Source organism: Erpetoichthys calabaricus, chromosome 1 (assembly GCF_900747795.2).
Source record: "Erpetoichthys calabaricus chromosome 1, fErpCal1.3, whole genome shotgun sequence".
Taxonomy (NCBI): domain Eukaryota; kingdom Metazoa; phylum Chordata; class Cladistia; order Polypteriformes; family Polypteridae; genus Erpetoichthys; species Erpetoichthys calabaricus.
In genome coordinates this window covers 91168596-91186205 of record NC_041394.2, presented here as the reverse complement: position 1 = coordinate 91186205, position 17610 = coordinate 91168596, and the positions used below count along the sequence as shown (strand labels likewise).

General features: G+C 37.5%; 1 protein-coding gene across 3 annotated transcripts in view; it reads right to left on the bottom strand.

The window, feature by feature from the left end:
• Positions 1–16903, bottom strand: part of fhip2b (FHF complex subunit HOOK interacting protein 2B) — a 58880-nt gene extending 41977 nt beyond the window's left edge. The window contains exons 1-4 of one of the 3 annotated variants that reach the window (XM_051922127.1): positions 16691–16903; positions 14585–14663; positions 6461–6630; positions 5336–5440 (exon numbers count right to left, since the gene is read on the bottom strand). In XM_051922127.1, the coding sequence (XP_051778087.1) occupies positions 5336–5440; positions 6461–6630; positions 14585–14663; positions 16691–16741 (405 nt within the window). In that variant the 5' untranslated portion in view covers positions 16742–16903. The remainder of the gene's footprint in view (positions 1–5335; positions 5441–6460; positions 6631–14584; positions 14664–16690) is intronic. The other 2 variants (XM_028803307.2, XM_051922132.1) reach the window with 2 other exon arrangements.
• Positions 16904–17610: the final 707 nt, after the last annotated feature.

The window sequence follows — 17610 nt, the reverse complement described above, 5'->3', positions numbered from 1 at the left end:
GTTCTTGATGAACTCATTTCAAAATAACAGTCTCAGTCCACTGTACTAATTCCCTTCATAATTTTAAACACTTCAATCATATCACCTCTTAATCTTCTTTTGCTTAAACTGTATAGGCTCAGCTCTTTTAATCTTTCCTCATAATTCAACCCCTGTAGACCTGGAATCAGCCTAGTCGCTCTTCTCTGGACCTTTTCTAGTGCTGATATGTCCTTTTTGTAGCCTGGAGACCAAAACTGCACACAGTACTCAAGATGAGAGCCTCACCAGTGCATTATAAAGGTTGAGCATAACCTCCTGGGACTTGTACTTGTCCACATATCGTGCTATATAACCTAACATTCTGTTAGCCTTCTTAATGGCTTCTGAGCACTGTTGGGAAGTCAATAGCTTATAGTCCACTATGACTCCTAAATCCTTCTCATAAGGTGTACATTGATCCCTCGCTATATCACGCTTCGACTTTCGAGGCTTTACTCTATCGCGATTTTTTCTCATACACGCTTACGTCACTATGCATGCGCTTTCTGAGAACTTTTATCTAAGACCCCACGATGACTCCTAAACGTGCTGCTTTTCTAAGCATTCTGACAACGAAACTAAGTGCCAGAGGAAGATGCTTGCCATAAAGGATTAGGTGAAACTCTTGGATATGATCAAAGATGGCAATACCCTACAAAAGCCTCCTCACGCATATGAAAAGACAGCGCCAACAACTGCCTATCAAGATGTTCTTCAGCCGCTCACCCAGACACCCACTGCCTACTCCTAGTACTCCTTCAGACAACGACGAACCTGCTGAAGATACTGCACCACCTGAAGACTCTCCTACTGAGGTCGTGCCTTCATAGGTTAGTGGTTGTAAGAACTGTGTGTGTGTAATTAAATGTACAGTACAATAATAACATGATATTTGTAACGTCTAATATGTCTTATTTTCTCTTATTTTGTCTAATATATTGGGTAATACGAGTGTAATGGTGACTAAAGGGTGTTATTTCATGTCTAGAGGGCTCTAATAATGTTAAAAAACGTATTTAGAAGGTTGTAAACAGGTTTTCTATACTCTAACTGTGAAAATATTCGATTTATAAATAAAGAATCCTACTTCACGAAAATTCATTTATTGCGGTAGAGTCTGGAACGGATTAACCGTGATAAACGAGGGTTCACTGTACTCTCGATTTTCCAACCGCCCATTGTGTATTCAAACCTAACATTTTTACTTCCTATGTGTAATACTTTACATTCATCTGCCACAAATCTGCCCAAGCCTGTATGCTATCCAAGTCCTTCTGTAATGATATAACGGATTCCAAATTATCTGCTAATTCACCTATCTTGGTATCATCTACAAACTTAACCAGCTTGTTACTTATATTCCTATCTAAATCATTTATATATATATTAAAAATAGCAGCGGCACTAGCACTGACCCCTGTAGAACACCACTCTTAACATCAGTCAATTCTGATGAGGTTCCTAGCACCATCACCCTCTGTTTCCTGTGTCTGAGCCAATTCTGCACCCATCTAAAAACATCGCCCTGAACTCCCACTTTTTAATTTGATGCCCAACCTCTCATGTGGCACCTTATCAAATGCCTTCTGAAAGTCCAGATAAATAATATCATATGCTCCACTTTGATCGTATCCTTTTGTTGCCTCCACATAGAATTCCAGCATGTTAGTAAAACACGACCTCCCTCTTCTGAACCCATGCACACTGTTTCTAATAACTCCTGTCCTTGCCAGGTGTTGCTCAATCTTATCCTTAATAATTCCTTCTATTAATTTTCCTGTGATGCATGTTAAGCTTACTGGCCTATAGTTGCTTGGATCTGTCCCGTCACTCTTTTTACAGTGGTGTGAAAAAATATTTGCCCCCTTCCTGATTTCTTATTCTTTTGCATGTTTGTCACACAAAATGTTTCTGATCATCAAACACATTTAACCATTAGTCAAATATAACACAAGTAAACACAAAATGCAGTTTGTAAATGGTGGTTTTTATTATTTAGGGAGAAAAAAATCCAAACCTACATGGCCCTGTGTGAAAAAGTAATTGCCCCATGAACCTAATAACTGGTTGGGCCACCCTTAGCAGCAATAACTGCAATCAAGCGTTTGCGATAACTTGCAATGAGTCTTTTACAGCGCTCTGGAGGAATTTTGGCCCACTCATCTTTGCAAAATTGTTGTAATTCAGCTTTATTTGAGGGTTTTCTAGCATGAACCGCCTTTTTAAGGTCATGCCATGGCATCTCAATTGGATTCAGGTTAGGACTTTGACTAGGCCACTCCAAAGTCTTCATTTTGTTTTTCTTCAGCCATTCAGAGGTGGATTTGCTGGTGTGTTTTGGGTCATTGTCCTGTTGCAGCACCCAAGATCGCTTCAGCTTGAGTTGACGAACAGATGGCCGGACATTCTCCTTCAGGATTTTTTGGTAGACAGTAGAATTCATGGTTCCATCTATCACAGCAAGCCTTCCAGGTCCTGAAGCAGCAAAACAACCCCAGACCATCACACTACCACCACCATATTTTACTGTTGGTATGATGTTCTTTTTCTGAAATGCTGTGTTCCTTTTACGCCAGATGTAACGGGACATTTGCCTTCCAAAAAGTTCAACTTTTGACTCATCAGTCCACAAGGTATTTTCCCAAAAGTCTTGGCAATCATTGAGATGTTTCTTAGCAAAATTGAGACGAGCCCTAATGTTCTTTTTGCTTAACAGTGGTTTGCGTCTTGGAAATCTGCCATGCAGGCCGTTTTTGCCCAGTCTCTTTCTTATGGTGGAGTCGTGAACACTGACCTTAATTGAGGCAAGTGAGGCCTGCAGTTCTTTAGACGTTGTCCTGGGGTCTTTTGTGACCTCTCGGATGAGTCGTCTCTGCGCTCTTGGGGTAATTTTGGTCAGCCGGCCACTCCTGGGAAGGTTCACCACTGTTCCATGTTTTTGCCATTTGTGGATAATGGCTCTCACTGTGGTTCGCTGGAGTCCCAAAGCTTTAGAAATGGCTTTATAACCTTTACCAGACTGATAGATCTCAATTACTTCTGTTCTCATTTGTTCCTGAATTTCTTTGGATCTTGGCATGATGTCTAGCTTTTGAGGTGCTTTTGGTCTACTTCTCTGTGTCAGGCAGCTCCTATTTAAGTGATTTCTTGATTGAAACAGGTGTGGCAGTAATCAGGCCTGGGGGTGGCTACGGAAATTGAACTCAGGTGTGATACACCACAGTTAGGTTATTTTTTAACAAGGGGGGCAATTACTTTTTCACACAGGGCCATGTAGGTTTGGATTTTTTTTCTCCCTAAATAATAAAAACCATCATTTAAAAACTGCATTTTGTGTTTACTTGTGTTATATTTGACTAATGGTTAAAAGTGTTTGATGATCAGAAACATTTTGTGTGACAAACATGCAAAAGAAAAGAAATCAGGAAGGGGGCAAATAGTTTTTCACACCACTGTATATAATGGGATGATATTTGCCATTTTCCAGTCCTTCGGAATCTCTCCAGTGTGCAGTGACTTCCTAAAAATATGTGTCAAGGGTTTATATATGTACTCGCTAGCCTCCTTAAGAACTTGAGGGTAAATATTATCTGATCCTGGTGATTTGTTTGATTTCATCTTATTTAATCTGAGAAGCACTTCTCCCTCTACAATTTCCAAATCCCTCAGTACCTCCTTAGTAGTCCCTGTTACCTCTGGGAGGTTATCCACTTGCTCACACCTCAGAAAAATGTATTTCACTGTCTGTATCTTTTAATTCCCCTTTACTATTTCTGATGCACTTGACCTCCTCCTTGATTGTTCTTTTACTACTAAAACACTGAAAGAATCTCTTAAGGTCGTCTTTCGCCTTATCTGCTATATTCCTCTCCAACTGTCTTTAAGCCTTCCTGATATCCTTCTTAATGGTTGCCCTCATGGTCTCATACGCTCTATGATTCACTTTGCAGTCATTAGTCTTAAATGCCTTATAAAGCAGTTTTTTCCTTTGCAACTTTTTTTAAATCTTTATTAATCCACCGTGGAGTTTTTTTTAGTTTCCTATTAATTCCTGATTTAGGTATGTATCTGTCCTGCATTACATGTAAAACATTTTTAAACCTGTTCCACTGCTCCTCGACTGTCTCCACACTTAAAAGCTTATCCCAGTGTATCCTACTTAGACATTGTCGCATCTGCTCAAAATTAGTCCTACCGAAGTACAACTTAACAATTTTAGTCTTTACATCTGTACTCTTACAAAATACTGACAATTGTGTTACATTATAGTCACTTGATTAAGAACCCTTTTCATTGAAAAATCTTTGACAGTGGCAAATTCTATCATTCTCGACAAGGATGTTACACTTACCATTTTACACCTGTTCTAGCAATCTGAATTCTGAGAGTACGTGTGCATGCACATGAAACCGAGTTCTAAATGACCAATAGACAACAGAATTATTGTATTACTAGCCGATGCCCGCCATAGCATATGGCGGTGTAAGAATTGGAACGGAAAACAGTGAGAAAGGAATTCAGAAATCAAGAAGAAATAAATAATTCTTGAAAGACGCAGTGTGCATGTAGAATTTCCAGCCAAGCAGGATTACATGTGAAAGTGATACATAAATCAGGCTTTCCGAATTTACGTACTATGGCCATGGCATCCTGATAGTTTTGTTGCATGTATCTTGGACTCCCTGAAAATGTGGACGGTAATATGATCATTTTGCCTACATGTACGTTGTTATTTTCAGTGTTTGCTTGCAGTGTGTCTGAGCATGGAATCTAGATGGAGAAGTACATTTTCACTGCATGCAGTTTGCTTTATTTTGTAAGCGTACTTCAGTAGCTTGCGCTGTGTCAAAAACATACAACTGTCCATATCCTGGAGAGGTAGAAGTGTTAGCATATAGTGGAGAGATTTGGTGATAAATTTGCCTGTGTATTTTAAAACAGTATGGTCCGTGGCCAGGAGGTTGAGTTATCTGTGCAGCCATGGAAGCAAACGCTAGTTGTATTCTCGAATGTGTTCACGATAATTTTTAGCTTCTAATGTTTGCTGTGTAAGAAGCTGTTGTAAAGACACAGGTGGCTCCCGCAAAGGTGGTAAAGCTACTTTACCATTGTGGCAGCACCTCCAGTACTTGTTGGATGTATTACGCTCAGCAGGCCAGTATAGTGCATGACATGGAAGAGGACGAATAGGAATCAAGAAATGCCATGTCGGCTGCGTGTGGGCGGGACCAGTTTTGAAGTGGAAGCAGGACGAACCAGAAGAGAAATATATATATAAGAGATGAACCTAAAGCCCAGTTCACTTCTTACTCACCTGAACAGGCCGGTATACAGTAACAATGTGAAGAAAAGGTTGCCTGATCTGTGCTAAAAGCCTGGAGAAGAATACAAGAACTTGTTGCTGCATACCAGGAGGATACTACAAAGAAACAAGGGATATTAAAAATGACATGTGCATGAGCTAAATTATTTGTTAACTTAAACATTATACTTTAAACAAACAGATCTCTTTAGGATTTACATTATGCTATTACACTCTGCTTCTATATGTCGTTCACGCAGAGCAGCATGGATGCATAGATCTCACTTTGATCTTTTCTTAAAGCAGGGGTTGCTAAAGATTCACAACTATAAAAACACAGGTTAATTCAATAATTACTATTTCACGTGTGATCCCATGTTTAGCATTTTAACAATAAGGGATTATACATTTTTGTTAATGAATTTTACATTCAAAGCATCAGTATGTGTTTACAGTCTAGAGATCAAATATCTAAATAAAATACCAAAAGCAAAAGTAATTACAGAAATGATGTTTCATTTGGACATAAAGTATTCAGAGTATTTCACAAATTTCTGAAAACACTGAGCAGCTTAACAAAGTAAAGAAACAAGTATTTTTAGATAATCAATGAATAGATAAATAAAACAAGTCCCTTAACAATGGGTTTTGCTCCTCTGTTATGAGTTAAAAATTTTTTGTATACCAACAATTTCAACACAACGTAACAAATTTACAAATTTATTTCCTTAGTAAGTGTGGCAATGTGGTGCAGCAACTAGTGCTGCTACCTCACAAATCTATGAGTCTGGGATCAAATCTTGGCTTAGCTGCACATGAAGTATGCAAGAGCTTTTCTTTGTATGTTCTACTTCTCAATGACTTGCAGTTTAAGTTACATTAGCACTCTGAAATAATGACTAGTTAGTGCAAGTATGTGCATGAATGTGTTTTGTGAAACATTGCCACCCTTTTGCCTTTTGTCAGCAGCTGATAGGATCAGATCTGGCTTCCGTGACACTGCATTTGAAAAAAGTGGATTAGAAAATGGAACTGTTATAAATGAAAATATATTGAGGTAGCACCCATCTATAGTTTTGGTATAGAATTTAGCCCTTGAGACAGTGAATTAACAGGAAACAGGAAGGCCACTTTTACCTCGGCTTTCCCTAACGTGCAAAGTGTTTCTAAGATTTTGTGCTGCAGAAGATACTCCATACATGGTCCCATCTCTTCCGACTCTTGTTGCTTCTCTTCATAAACCAAAATATCCAGCATCTGTTTTAAACGCCATGGGATGTCAGTCTTTTTAGCAGGCTGTGATTCATCTGGGGGAAAAAAAAAACAAGAATTATTACTATTATTCCTTTCCATCAACAAATGTGCATTACTGTTATTTTTTTTTCAGCTATAGAGAATATTTTATCAATAATGTTATCAGAAGTACAGTTATAAAATAATCTGTAACAATGTTGTAGACAAACAATATACTTAAAAGAAATGTTTTTTATTTGTATATCTTATATACTAACAGCCACACACATTTAACATACATATACATATATTTACATTTTGTATTTATTACTTGCTTCTAACAATCAAACCAAGTATTTCTGAATTCAGTAATCAGTCTGCAAAATACCATCCATGTGCAGTAAAGGTTGGAACAGAGCTTCATTGGAAAACATACACCCATCAGAATTAACATGGCTATTTAAATATTTATATAACAGAAGAGTGGCTCATAAGGAGCAAAAAGATGCTAACAACCTAGTAAACATACTGAAAAATAATTCAACCAAATTATAATCAAAATTGCAAAATGAAAACAAATATTCATACAAAAATACATGCTCAGTAGCTTATCAGTTTATTTATTAAAAGCAATGTTTGTTTATTTGCTCTTTGAATATTCAGAGTTTTACTTTTGAAACCACAAACCTCAAAGTTGGCATTCATGTCAGGTTGAGAAGGCAGATCAGGCTCAGAATGAGTGGAATTAACTCCACAGCTGACTCAAATCTCATAATGAATTGGGATTAATTATAGCATTTATAACTTTTTCCCAGTTTAAATTTATAAGACTGGAAACAGTTACGCAGGCAAAGCTGTAAAAGTGAGCTATAATTTCAAAAGTGGTAGAAAATACCAGTGTGATCTATTGACAGAGAACAGCTCCACACATATTGTATGGAGGTGTGATGGTTAACTTTAGCCTTTCAACTAAGTTAAAGTTCAATTCCTATTAATTACACTGAATAACAATTACATCAGACAGAAAAAACAAGAGTATTGTATACGAAGCAGCTTTTCAGAAGTAACAAAAGATGCATACTACATTCAGCACACTTATGTGTGTAATATACAATTTGTAATTATTTTTGCACCTTTCTATTTTCTCATACACACAGCCAACACTGGGTAACTCCGCTAGTATACTATATGAAATTTTACAAAATTGGCAATCATCACAACAAAAATCTAGCTCTTTGCAACTTCTACTGTATATATGCCCAACTATGTGGACACTTTATTTTGAGAGGAATAGAAAGCAATCCATCATTTTGTCAGAGTTTTCTTAAAGAAGTTATACTCTTACACACATTTCATTTCTGAGTTACTTATAATTAAAACAAGCATAAAAAAACATCATGTTTGCATAGGCAACCCATTCACTAATTTATTCTCTTCTTGGAGAATATACCAATAATAATAATCTTAATAAAAATGCACCTCAGCAGATACTACACACACATAAGAGTCATTATACATCTCTTGGTCAATGCTAATTTCAATCTCTGAAACCCTCTTCCTAAATCTTTTTGTGAAGTTCATCATATTTAAAACACCTTGCTGAGCTTTCTTATACTTTAGCTGGCTATATCTCTGACATTATTCTCTAATTGACTCCTCCGTAACAACTATAAAAATTTTGATTTTACTATAAAATACATTTATCCTTCAAGAAATTCTGTAACTGTACTTTAACATACCATCGGTTCATGGAAATGTTTATACAAGTGTACAAGTCTGTTGCTTTGCAATTTAACATATATTGAAATATCCTTTATTTTATTCCGTTACTTTACTCTTGTGTACTTTTCAACATTTCATGGTATGGTAAATTAGAGGATGGCCAATACATAAAATTAATACTCATAGATTGCTAAGTCAAAGTTATTGCTTTCAGACAACATAGTACATGACCCGTCTAGCTCTTTATGTATAGGTTTCATTAAAAAAAAGGTTCTAAACACAGACAAAGATCATATAGACAACATATCACAGTAACGGTTACTGATAACAGGAAAAATAAAAACAATTCTTTTCTATGTGTTAAACACATACATAAAACATTATTTTTGTATCATGTGTTACCTTAACTCATTGTTATAAAATGCATTGTTATTTTTGTACAATTACATATTTAGATCTCACAAAGAGAGACCAGGTTTGCCCTCATATCCTAATGTATTATGTTGCTACCCGTAAAGCGTGCGATGAAGTACTCTTCAACATGCATGTGCGTGTGGATTAGGTAGTGACATTGCCTATTTCCATATGTGTGGATCAAAAGCCTGACCCCAACACATACAGACCTCTGAAGATTAAGCAAACAGGAGACCAGACCAGCCAACTTAAAAACTGATCCAAATTAAAATGGTTCTCTGGCTTTTGTATACAGTCCACTGCAGACCTGCAAAGACATTTCATTTAAAAGAATAAAGAAATATAAGTCCCAATTACTTTTTGGGCACTCGTATTTTAGCATTTTACATCAGCACCAATTTTTGTCTAAAGAATCCTTTTTTTTGGCATGTGTTTGGCACAATTGCTTGCTTAGTGCTTCTCATTTGTCGAATAATATACTACATTGCATATTGACAATATTGTTGCATCTTTTGAACAACTATGTGCTAAATATAACCTTTTACAAAAACAAGAATTCCACTGCAAGCACATTAGCGATTTTAATAAAAGCAACACAGCCTTACCATCCTAAACCCTTCCAATTACTCAAATTGGCTACCGAGTGTCAAGAAAAAGTGCTAATGCTGATAAAAGGAACTATCTACAAATGATACCAGAGCTTCTATAAATATACAAAAAGGACCTTACAATCATATTTTTGGATAAGGAAAGCATAGTAGCCATACTATGAATACATTCTTTCTCGCTAAGTGAGCCAGAGCTCAGGTTCAGCTCAAAACTGTACATAGTAAACACTTCTCCAGATCAACACTGTCCAAAAATAATCCCGGATTAGGTCTACATGTGTGACATGTCTTCATGTGCCAACTGCTTCAAACGTATCAAGCAGTACTGGGTTAATAATAAATTCTTTTCTTAATGTTTTTTGAAGATAAAAGTGGAAAGAGCATCACAACTTAATAATAGCCTTCACAATGCTACTAGCCAGCTGAAGCCTTGCATTCAACTGTTCCACTTTATACCACACTGAGAAACTGTCCTGTAATGCTCACAATTTGAAAAACCTAAATTTACTTGTGAAGTATAACTCAGGTTTTAAATATATGGCAGGCCTGCCTGAATGTCATCATTAGGTAGCACTCACTTTAAAGTCTTCAAACAGATTTCTTACAAACCACTAGACACCATTATCTTATTATTTTGTAACTGATTAAATCTATAATTTTTTTTTATCTCTGTCTGGTGGAGAAAGACCATTAGAACATGCCTGCGGGATAGAATATCCAAAATGTAACTGGAAATAGTGTGCCGACTGATAGCTTCTTTTTATTCATTTTCCGAGCATCAATAAGCTATTTTGTGCTATAGGAACTACAAATATGAAAGGAAACCTGAATATACAGTTTTGCATTTAGCCTTTGCTCTTCCCTTTAAAATCATCAAAACTAAATTACCATGAATACTACTGAGCTGTGTATAAAGGGAAAAAGAAATGTGGATGTTAAAACAAATTAGTCTGCGCTTGCAATTCGCAGGGGTTAATGGTGCAGGACTTCCACAAATGTGATAATCCATGAATAAGTTCAGCAATGTAGGCTAACACAGAGAAATCGAGAGAGGCAATACATGTTTAACACTATTACAGTACTACATGGTACTATGTTTAGATAACAGTAAAGTACAAAACTGAAGTTTGTACTGTATACCTAGGCCTAACTGCAAATTAAAAAACATTGATATCCACTTTCCCATGATGTCTTTCACACATTTGATGAATAACTTCCTGCTCTTTTCTCTTGATATATTGTACCTTACTGTGAAACTGTTAATCTATATTACTAAACGAAGGTTGTATATATGCACGGATGCCAGACGCACCAAAGCGCACGCACACTGCGCCTCTGTGCCCTAGAGTCAAACCCAGCGGCTTCCCAGACTCAGTAGGTAGCGCCCAAACAACACAACACAACCTGTAAACTAAACTTCAGGTCACAATACAACCGGCGCCCGAACACGCACACCACTGCATATACAACCTTCGTTTAGTAATGTTTACGAAGGTTGTATATATGCACGGATGCCAGACACAACCCGTGCCAAAAGTGCATGCGCACTTGCAAAGCGCCTCAGCGCCCCAGAGTCAAACCCAGCGGCTTCCGAGAGTCAGTAAGTGGCGCCCAAACAACACAACCCAACCTGTAAACTAAACTTGAGGTAAAGCGTGCACTTCAACAAGTTGCCATGGTGACATATTTAAACAAAGACATAGAATAACGATGCCTCATGACCAGCAGAATCGTACGTCAACGTCGCCGCCATATTGTGAGTGGCACTGCTGTGGAGTGAAGTAATGAATAATGTGCTGCTTAGGATTGTACAAACCGCTGTATGCTCCAAACCAGATCCCGGGGGATTTCATTTCATAGGTAAGGCTGGACAATTGTTTTGGTTATATTTGGCCATTAGAAAATCCCGTTTTATAATCTTTACTTTAGCTAAGCCAGGCTAAGCTAGCAAAGCTATCCATTTATGTGCTCAAGTGAGCCTCCAAACAACGTTTTGGCTAAATGTATTTAGTCACTAACTATGTAGATTGTTGTTAGCTGTTAAAATTTCTCAAACTTGATGATGTTTTTTCTCAAGGAGCACATTGAGGAAACACAGTTTGAAATTGACAACCATCATTTTATGCTCATGTCTTTAGTTGTGTCTATCTTCCACAAACTAAGGCTGCACCATATTGCCAGACTGAATACTCTCAAATTACAGGAACTGAGTGAGCGAGAGGAGTGTAAGTCTGGAGGAGATCAGTGAGGTTGTGGAGAGCTTTAAATGTTAAGAGCGGTATTTAGTATTGTATTCTGTAGTTAACAGGGGGCCAGTGAAGTTGAGAGAGAATCGGTGTAATATGTTCAGTGGATTTAGAACAGCAGGTTATTATCCTGGCAGCAGAATTTTGAAGAAGTTGTAAGCGATGGATGAGTTTTTGTGGCATGCCAGATAGAATAGTATTACAGTAATCTACTGTATATGTGAGGTGACTCAGGCATTAACCAATACTTCAGTACTGTGTTGCGTAAGAACAGGACAAAGTCTGGAAATGTTTCGAAGATAGAAGAAGGCAGTCCGAAAAATGTTACTTATATGGGAGGAATTATTTAATAATAATAATTATAATTATTTAATAATTGCCATTATTCGTGTATAAATGGATATAAATAATTGCATTTAAACGATTCGCCAAAAAACAGTATGGAAACGATACTGTTTTAAACATTGTTGTTTTTTCATCAGAAAACCCGGTTTCCACGTCTACCTGTATTAGATTAAATGGCACTTTTGCCACTTGCAATAAGGCTGACGCGCTGACATATAATGTCGACTGGGAAACACAGTGAATGCGCCGTCTATCTATATATGTCTATGTATTTAAACTTGAGGTAGTGGTTACTACTGACAGTTCCAGCAGTCAGCTACTCCACAGTGCCTGCGGTCAGTGTTCTCCACTCCACAGTACCAGCAGCTACTCCACTACACAGTGCCACCAGTCAGTGTGCTCTAATCCACTGTGCCAGCACTCAGTGTGGCAGCTGTCAGTGTGGCTTATTTGAATCACATTAAGGCAATTCAGTGTTAAAAGTAAGTTCAATCATGATTCCTAACAGCAAACGACTTTTAGCTAACAACACACCCATTGAAAAACAAAAATGAGACTGCATAGATAAAAACAATGAACGAAGGCGCCTACAACGCGCTTTTGAAACACCAGAACCAAAGGAGTCACGGCTCCAAAAAGAAACAGCTTTAGTACAAATATATTTATTTAATTAAATAAAAACTTTCCCAGGATGCTCCCACCCTCCATGATTTTTCATCCCTACAAAGACTGGAGGGAACAGAAAGTAATTGCCATTCTTGGATTTGCGATTCTTTAGAGAATCGGGGGTTTACTGGTACTGTAATGTCAAAAAAAAAGCAACACCTGTCTCCACAGAATGAAATATATTCAATAATACAACACTTTCTTACAGAATCACCATTTTTTTCAATCTATTTGACTGCAAACCCAACAAAGTATTATGGTTAGATGATAATAATGACAAGGAGGACAATGTGGTGAAAGTAACAATCTGTAGAAGATCCTAAGTACATCATTTAATATATGAAGCATGTCAGAGATAGTGTCAGTACAGTATATACCTTGTTCATTTTAATGTAGCATTACGGAGGGTACAAGCCCACCCTGGCAGCACTAAACTTAAGGCAGGGCAAATTAAAAACCAAATTATAGTTGCAAATTAACTTAACCTGCAGTTTGGTTATTAGAAGCCAAAATGTGACCTCACATTAAAAAACAAAAGGCATATATGCATGTGGATATGCTCAGACAAAAGCAACATCCAGTACAAATGACTAATCTCATTTTTTCATTTCCAATCAAAAATAAAATGAAAAAAGCCTTCTATTACACAGCATTCATCTACCATTAAAAAAGTAATCTGAATGGTCAAATTTCTTTCTCAGTATTTAAACTTTGTGGTGCCTGTGTAAATTATGAGGGAAATACAATTCTACAGAAAATGCATAGAAATCCAGTTTGGTAAACAATTTCCCAAAAGTACTAACACTAAAATTTTTTAAATCAAAATAGGAAAAACTGCTAAGCCTGATGCAGACCTAAACTGCAAGTAAGGTCACTTTTCAACCCGAGAGAAACATGTGCTTTTATGACTACAGTAATCCCTTGCTACTTCGCGGTTCACTTTACGCGGATTCACGACTTCGCGGGTTTTTAAATACAAGTGATTGCCCGCCTATCACTGAAGTTATGTTCCAGACCCATCAGCAACAGGAGAAAATCCGCGATATAGAAAGACCATATAAATAAACATTTTTATAGTTTAAGCCTTAAAATACCCATCCCACATGCTTTAAACACATGTAAACTTATAAAACACACTTTGTTAACACATATGATATGTGGATGTCGGGCTAAGGATATGAGTAACATCTCACTATTATAAAACATTTTAACTTCACGCAAGACAAGACAGTGAGACAGGAAAATTGGTGATGTACAGGCTTTTAAATTATTGACAGGCAGAGCGACAAGCAGCACAAAGCCAGCACAAAGTCCACTTCTCCTTAGCATTTATTCAGCTCCCCAACCCCTTGACAATGCGAACTGCGCCTCCGGGGAGGGGGGTTTGAGCGAAGGTGCGTTCAGCCCTCACATACCCACACACACACTCCTCCTCCTTCCAAACGCGCAGAGCGACAAGCAGGCATTTTGGCAGAAGCAGCACAAAGTCCATTTCTGCTCAGTGTGAGTTCAGCTGCCCCCCTTCACAAAGCGAGTGCAGACACATTGACGTCTGATCGCTGTGTGCAGTGTACAGTGTTGCTCTGCGGTGTTAAGAGTGTAGAAAGTGTTTAAGAGCATAGGAAGTGTTTATAAGAGTGTGGGAAATGTTAACAAGAGAGTGAGAAAGGTTTATAAGAGTGTGGGAAGGGTTTATAAAGCCTTAAAATATGTATAAATAATAAAATAAATATAGGTCGCTACTTCGCGGATTTTCACCTATTGCGGGGGGCTCTGGAACGTAACCCCCGCGATAGGTGAGGGATTACTGTATTTGCTATATACTGTAACACATGTCATTATCTATTTAATTCTAACAAAATACTTTGACATGACTTATTTTGTATTACCAACACTTAAATTACATGGCCAACTGTTCTTAAAGAGCACGCAAATGAACAACACTTTAATAAATATATAAATAAAAAGGATTTCTTATTTCTAATAAACATATAACATCTTAACAAATGCATTAGCAAATTTCTTACCTGAGGTTTCAATATAATAGGTGGTAATTCCCTTCCAGTGTTCTATAAATGAGTCCTGTAGATTAACAGTTGGTTCTCGCTGTTTTGGTTTATGAGAGAAATAGAACAAGAAATATAATTATCTGAAAGAGCAAGAAGCCAAGTAGTTCTGCACTAATGATGAAATGCATGAAAGCAGTAGTACTGTCATGGGTAAAGAATGCAGTGAAAATACCACTTGAACAGTGACAAACATAGAACATGCCACCACTTTCCGGCACTATAAGCAAGATAAATCGAATCACTTTGGATTGTTGAATCCTCTAGTACACAGGACATTCGACCCTGATGTATCCTTTAATACACAACCTACTGCATAAAACAGTACCAAGTACAGGAAAATGAATGTGCTATTTTCCAATGTGGGAATTAGCTTGAGTATTTGTTTCAATGTTTAAATCTAATGCTTTCCTTACAAGCTGTTGAGTATTATCTAAAGGAACAAAATTTATATTCTTCTTAAAACAAAAATATGATAATTTCAGACATTATCCATCAGGGCTAGGTCAAGTGAAAAATAAATTAAGATAAAACAAAGCTAAGTGCCATTATGAATAAAAAAAATGACTGACTGACTGCACATCCTCTCTCTGTGACACACCAACACTGGGGACTTTCGGCCAATCAGTTACTCAGCAGATGTGTGTCAACAAATGCTACTGGGACTCCTTTATAAAACCAGTAATACGCCTGCATATCAAGTCTGTATCAAGAGTTTTCTTTCTTTTTCAATTTTCATAGCGATTCTGGTGTGTTTAGATCATGTAGTGTGTGTATATATATATATATTATATTCATAGCATTAGTAGTCTGAATCAATGTACGCCTGATGAGCCCAGAATTGGGGTGCGTACTCTTTGCATTATTTGACAGTAAAACTTTGCAACATATATATTGTTTTTCATAAATTCCACGTTCTTAATATGTGCCAGGAAAAAAAAAAAAACAAAACTTGACAAATACCAGATAAGGCAAGAAAGCATGTCATGGTGAATTCTGGCTGACAAAAACATCCATCCATCCATTTTCCAACCCGCTGAATCCGAACACAGTGTCACGGGGGTCTATCCCAGCCAACACAGGGCACAAGGCAGGAACCAATCCTGGGCAGGGTGCCAACCCACCGCAGGACACACACAAACACACCCACACACCAAGCACACACTAGGGCCAATTTAGAGTCGCCAATCCACCTAACCTGCATGTCTTTGGACTGTGACAAAACAGCTGCTCTCATATATTTGGGCTCTATTCTAAGCCAGGAATTTTGGAATGCTTGCTATTTTTCAAAATTGCCCCAGGTATTTTCGTCACTCAATCTCCTAGAAGGGTATAGTATAGAACTTTTAGTTAACACCTTGATGGAGGGAATTAAAACAAGAAATAAATAACCAAATGTGGTAGTGCGTCATGTTCCAAAAAGAAGGAGAGAAAACAGAGATAACACATACAGATAAAAAATTCTCACGATAGCAAGCAGGCTTTACAAGTTTTGGAGCGTGTGTTATGTATTGGGTAGAACACAAAATTCTGGCGGACTATATCGTGTACACGGAAGTATGTGACGTGTAAACAATCCATCTCACGCAGAAATCGGTTGATTTCAGGGGGAGCACAAAAACATTTTGGGGAGCGTTTCCATTTCTCCTTCAAGAAATGTGTATACTGTTCTTTAAAAATTGCAAAATACGTGATGGAAAATATAATTGTAAGTGTGCTACATTTAGAAAAAATACCGAACAAATAACTAACTGTTTTCTCGTGTCAAAAGACCTGAACTGTTTAGAGCTTCTTCATACGACATTATGAATTCTTTATTTATCAGGGCCATAAAAGGTCGCACTTAAAAACATTCAGCAATCACTAGTACACAAACGAGCGGTCCGGCATGAAAAAATGTTGAGTTTTTAGCCTGCTTAAGGGGATCTTCGCCTTTGACAACAGTACAAATATAAGATACACCGCCCTCACTTGTCCTTGCTCTTCTTCAGCAGAAGACGGAGCACGAAAGCTACGAAGTAAAGTTTTTTCCCCATTAATTGTGATCCCTTATCTCCCAGGACTCACCGTCTCCAGCGCTTGCTGGAACAACGCGGTCAGCTTATTCAACATGTCCATATCCAGTTTTTGTAAATTACATCATTTTTTTCTGTGCAAGCATGTGCATGGAGTTCAAACTACATTAGAGACACAGAAGCTAAAAACAAACTTCCACGTTGACGCCATGTCTAAAACCAACCACTAGAGGAGCAGCTGATTTCCAACCACTACAATAGCCAGAGGAGCAGGCGGAGTGTTTGTCGCTTCCCGATGTCGAACTTCGCACTAGAACTTCCGCTTCCGTCCCTTTTTGATGACGTAACTGTCGTCCGTAGTAATGTGTTGGATCCTTAACTTTACATTACTGTATACATCTGAGTGTTGTCTTAAAGCGTATCAGGAGGCCAGATGTTCTACCTGCACATGTGCATTTTAATGTAACTTCTTGTGGTAATGTTTTACTTTTTAGTCTTAATGATAATATTCCATATTTAAATATACCCTTTTTGTAATTGATGAGACAAACGTTAAATGCGAAGTCCATTCTTTTTGAACTGCAGGCTCTGCAGAACACTTACATTTAATATAAATACCTTCGAATGGGCTTTTTCTGATAGAACATCTTTTTTATTATGTCATTTTTATTAAATTGTTTTTTGTTTAATTTATATATATATGTAGTCGTTGCCAAAAATTCTTTAAATTATTGCTGTATATTCTGTTTTAAGTTTGCGTGTATGTATACGGGTGTAGGTGTTATTTTTCAGACTGCCAGGTATTTTGTAGCCAGACACCTTAAGCAAGACATTGGCCGGGAATGAACTGGCAACCTTCTGGCATAGGGTCCAGTTTATTACCCAGTACAGTATGGTGCACATCTTTAAGGTGTGATAGGAAACCAGAGTAGCGGGGCAAAATCCACATAAACACGGGTAGAACTGGGCCTA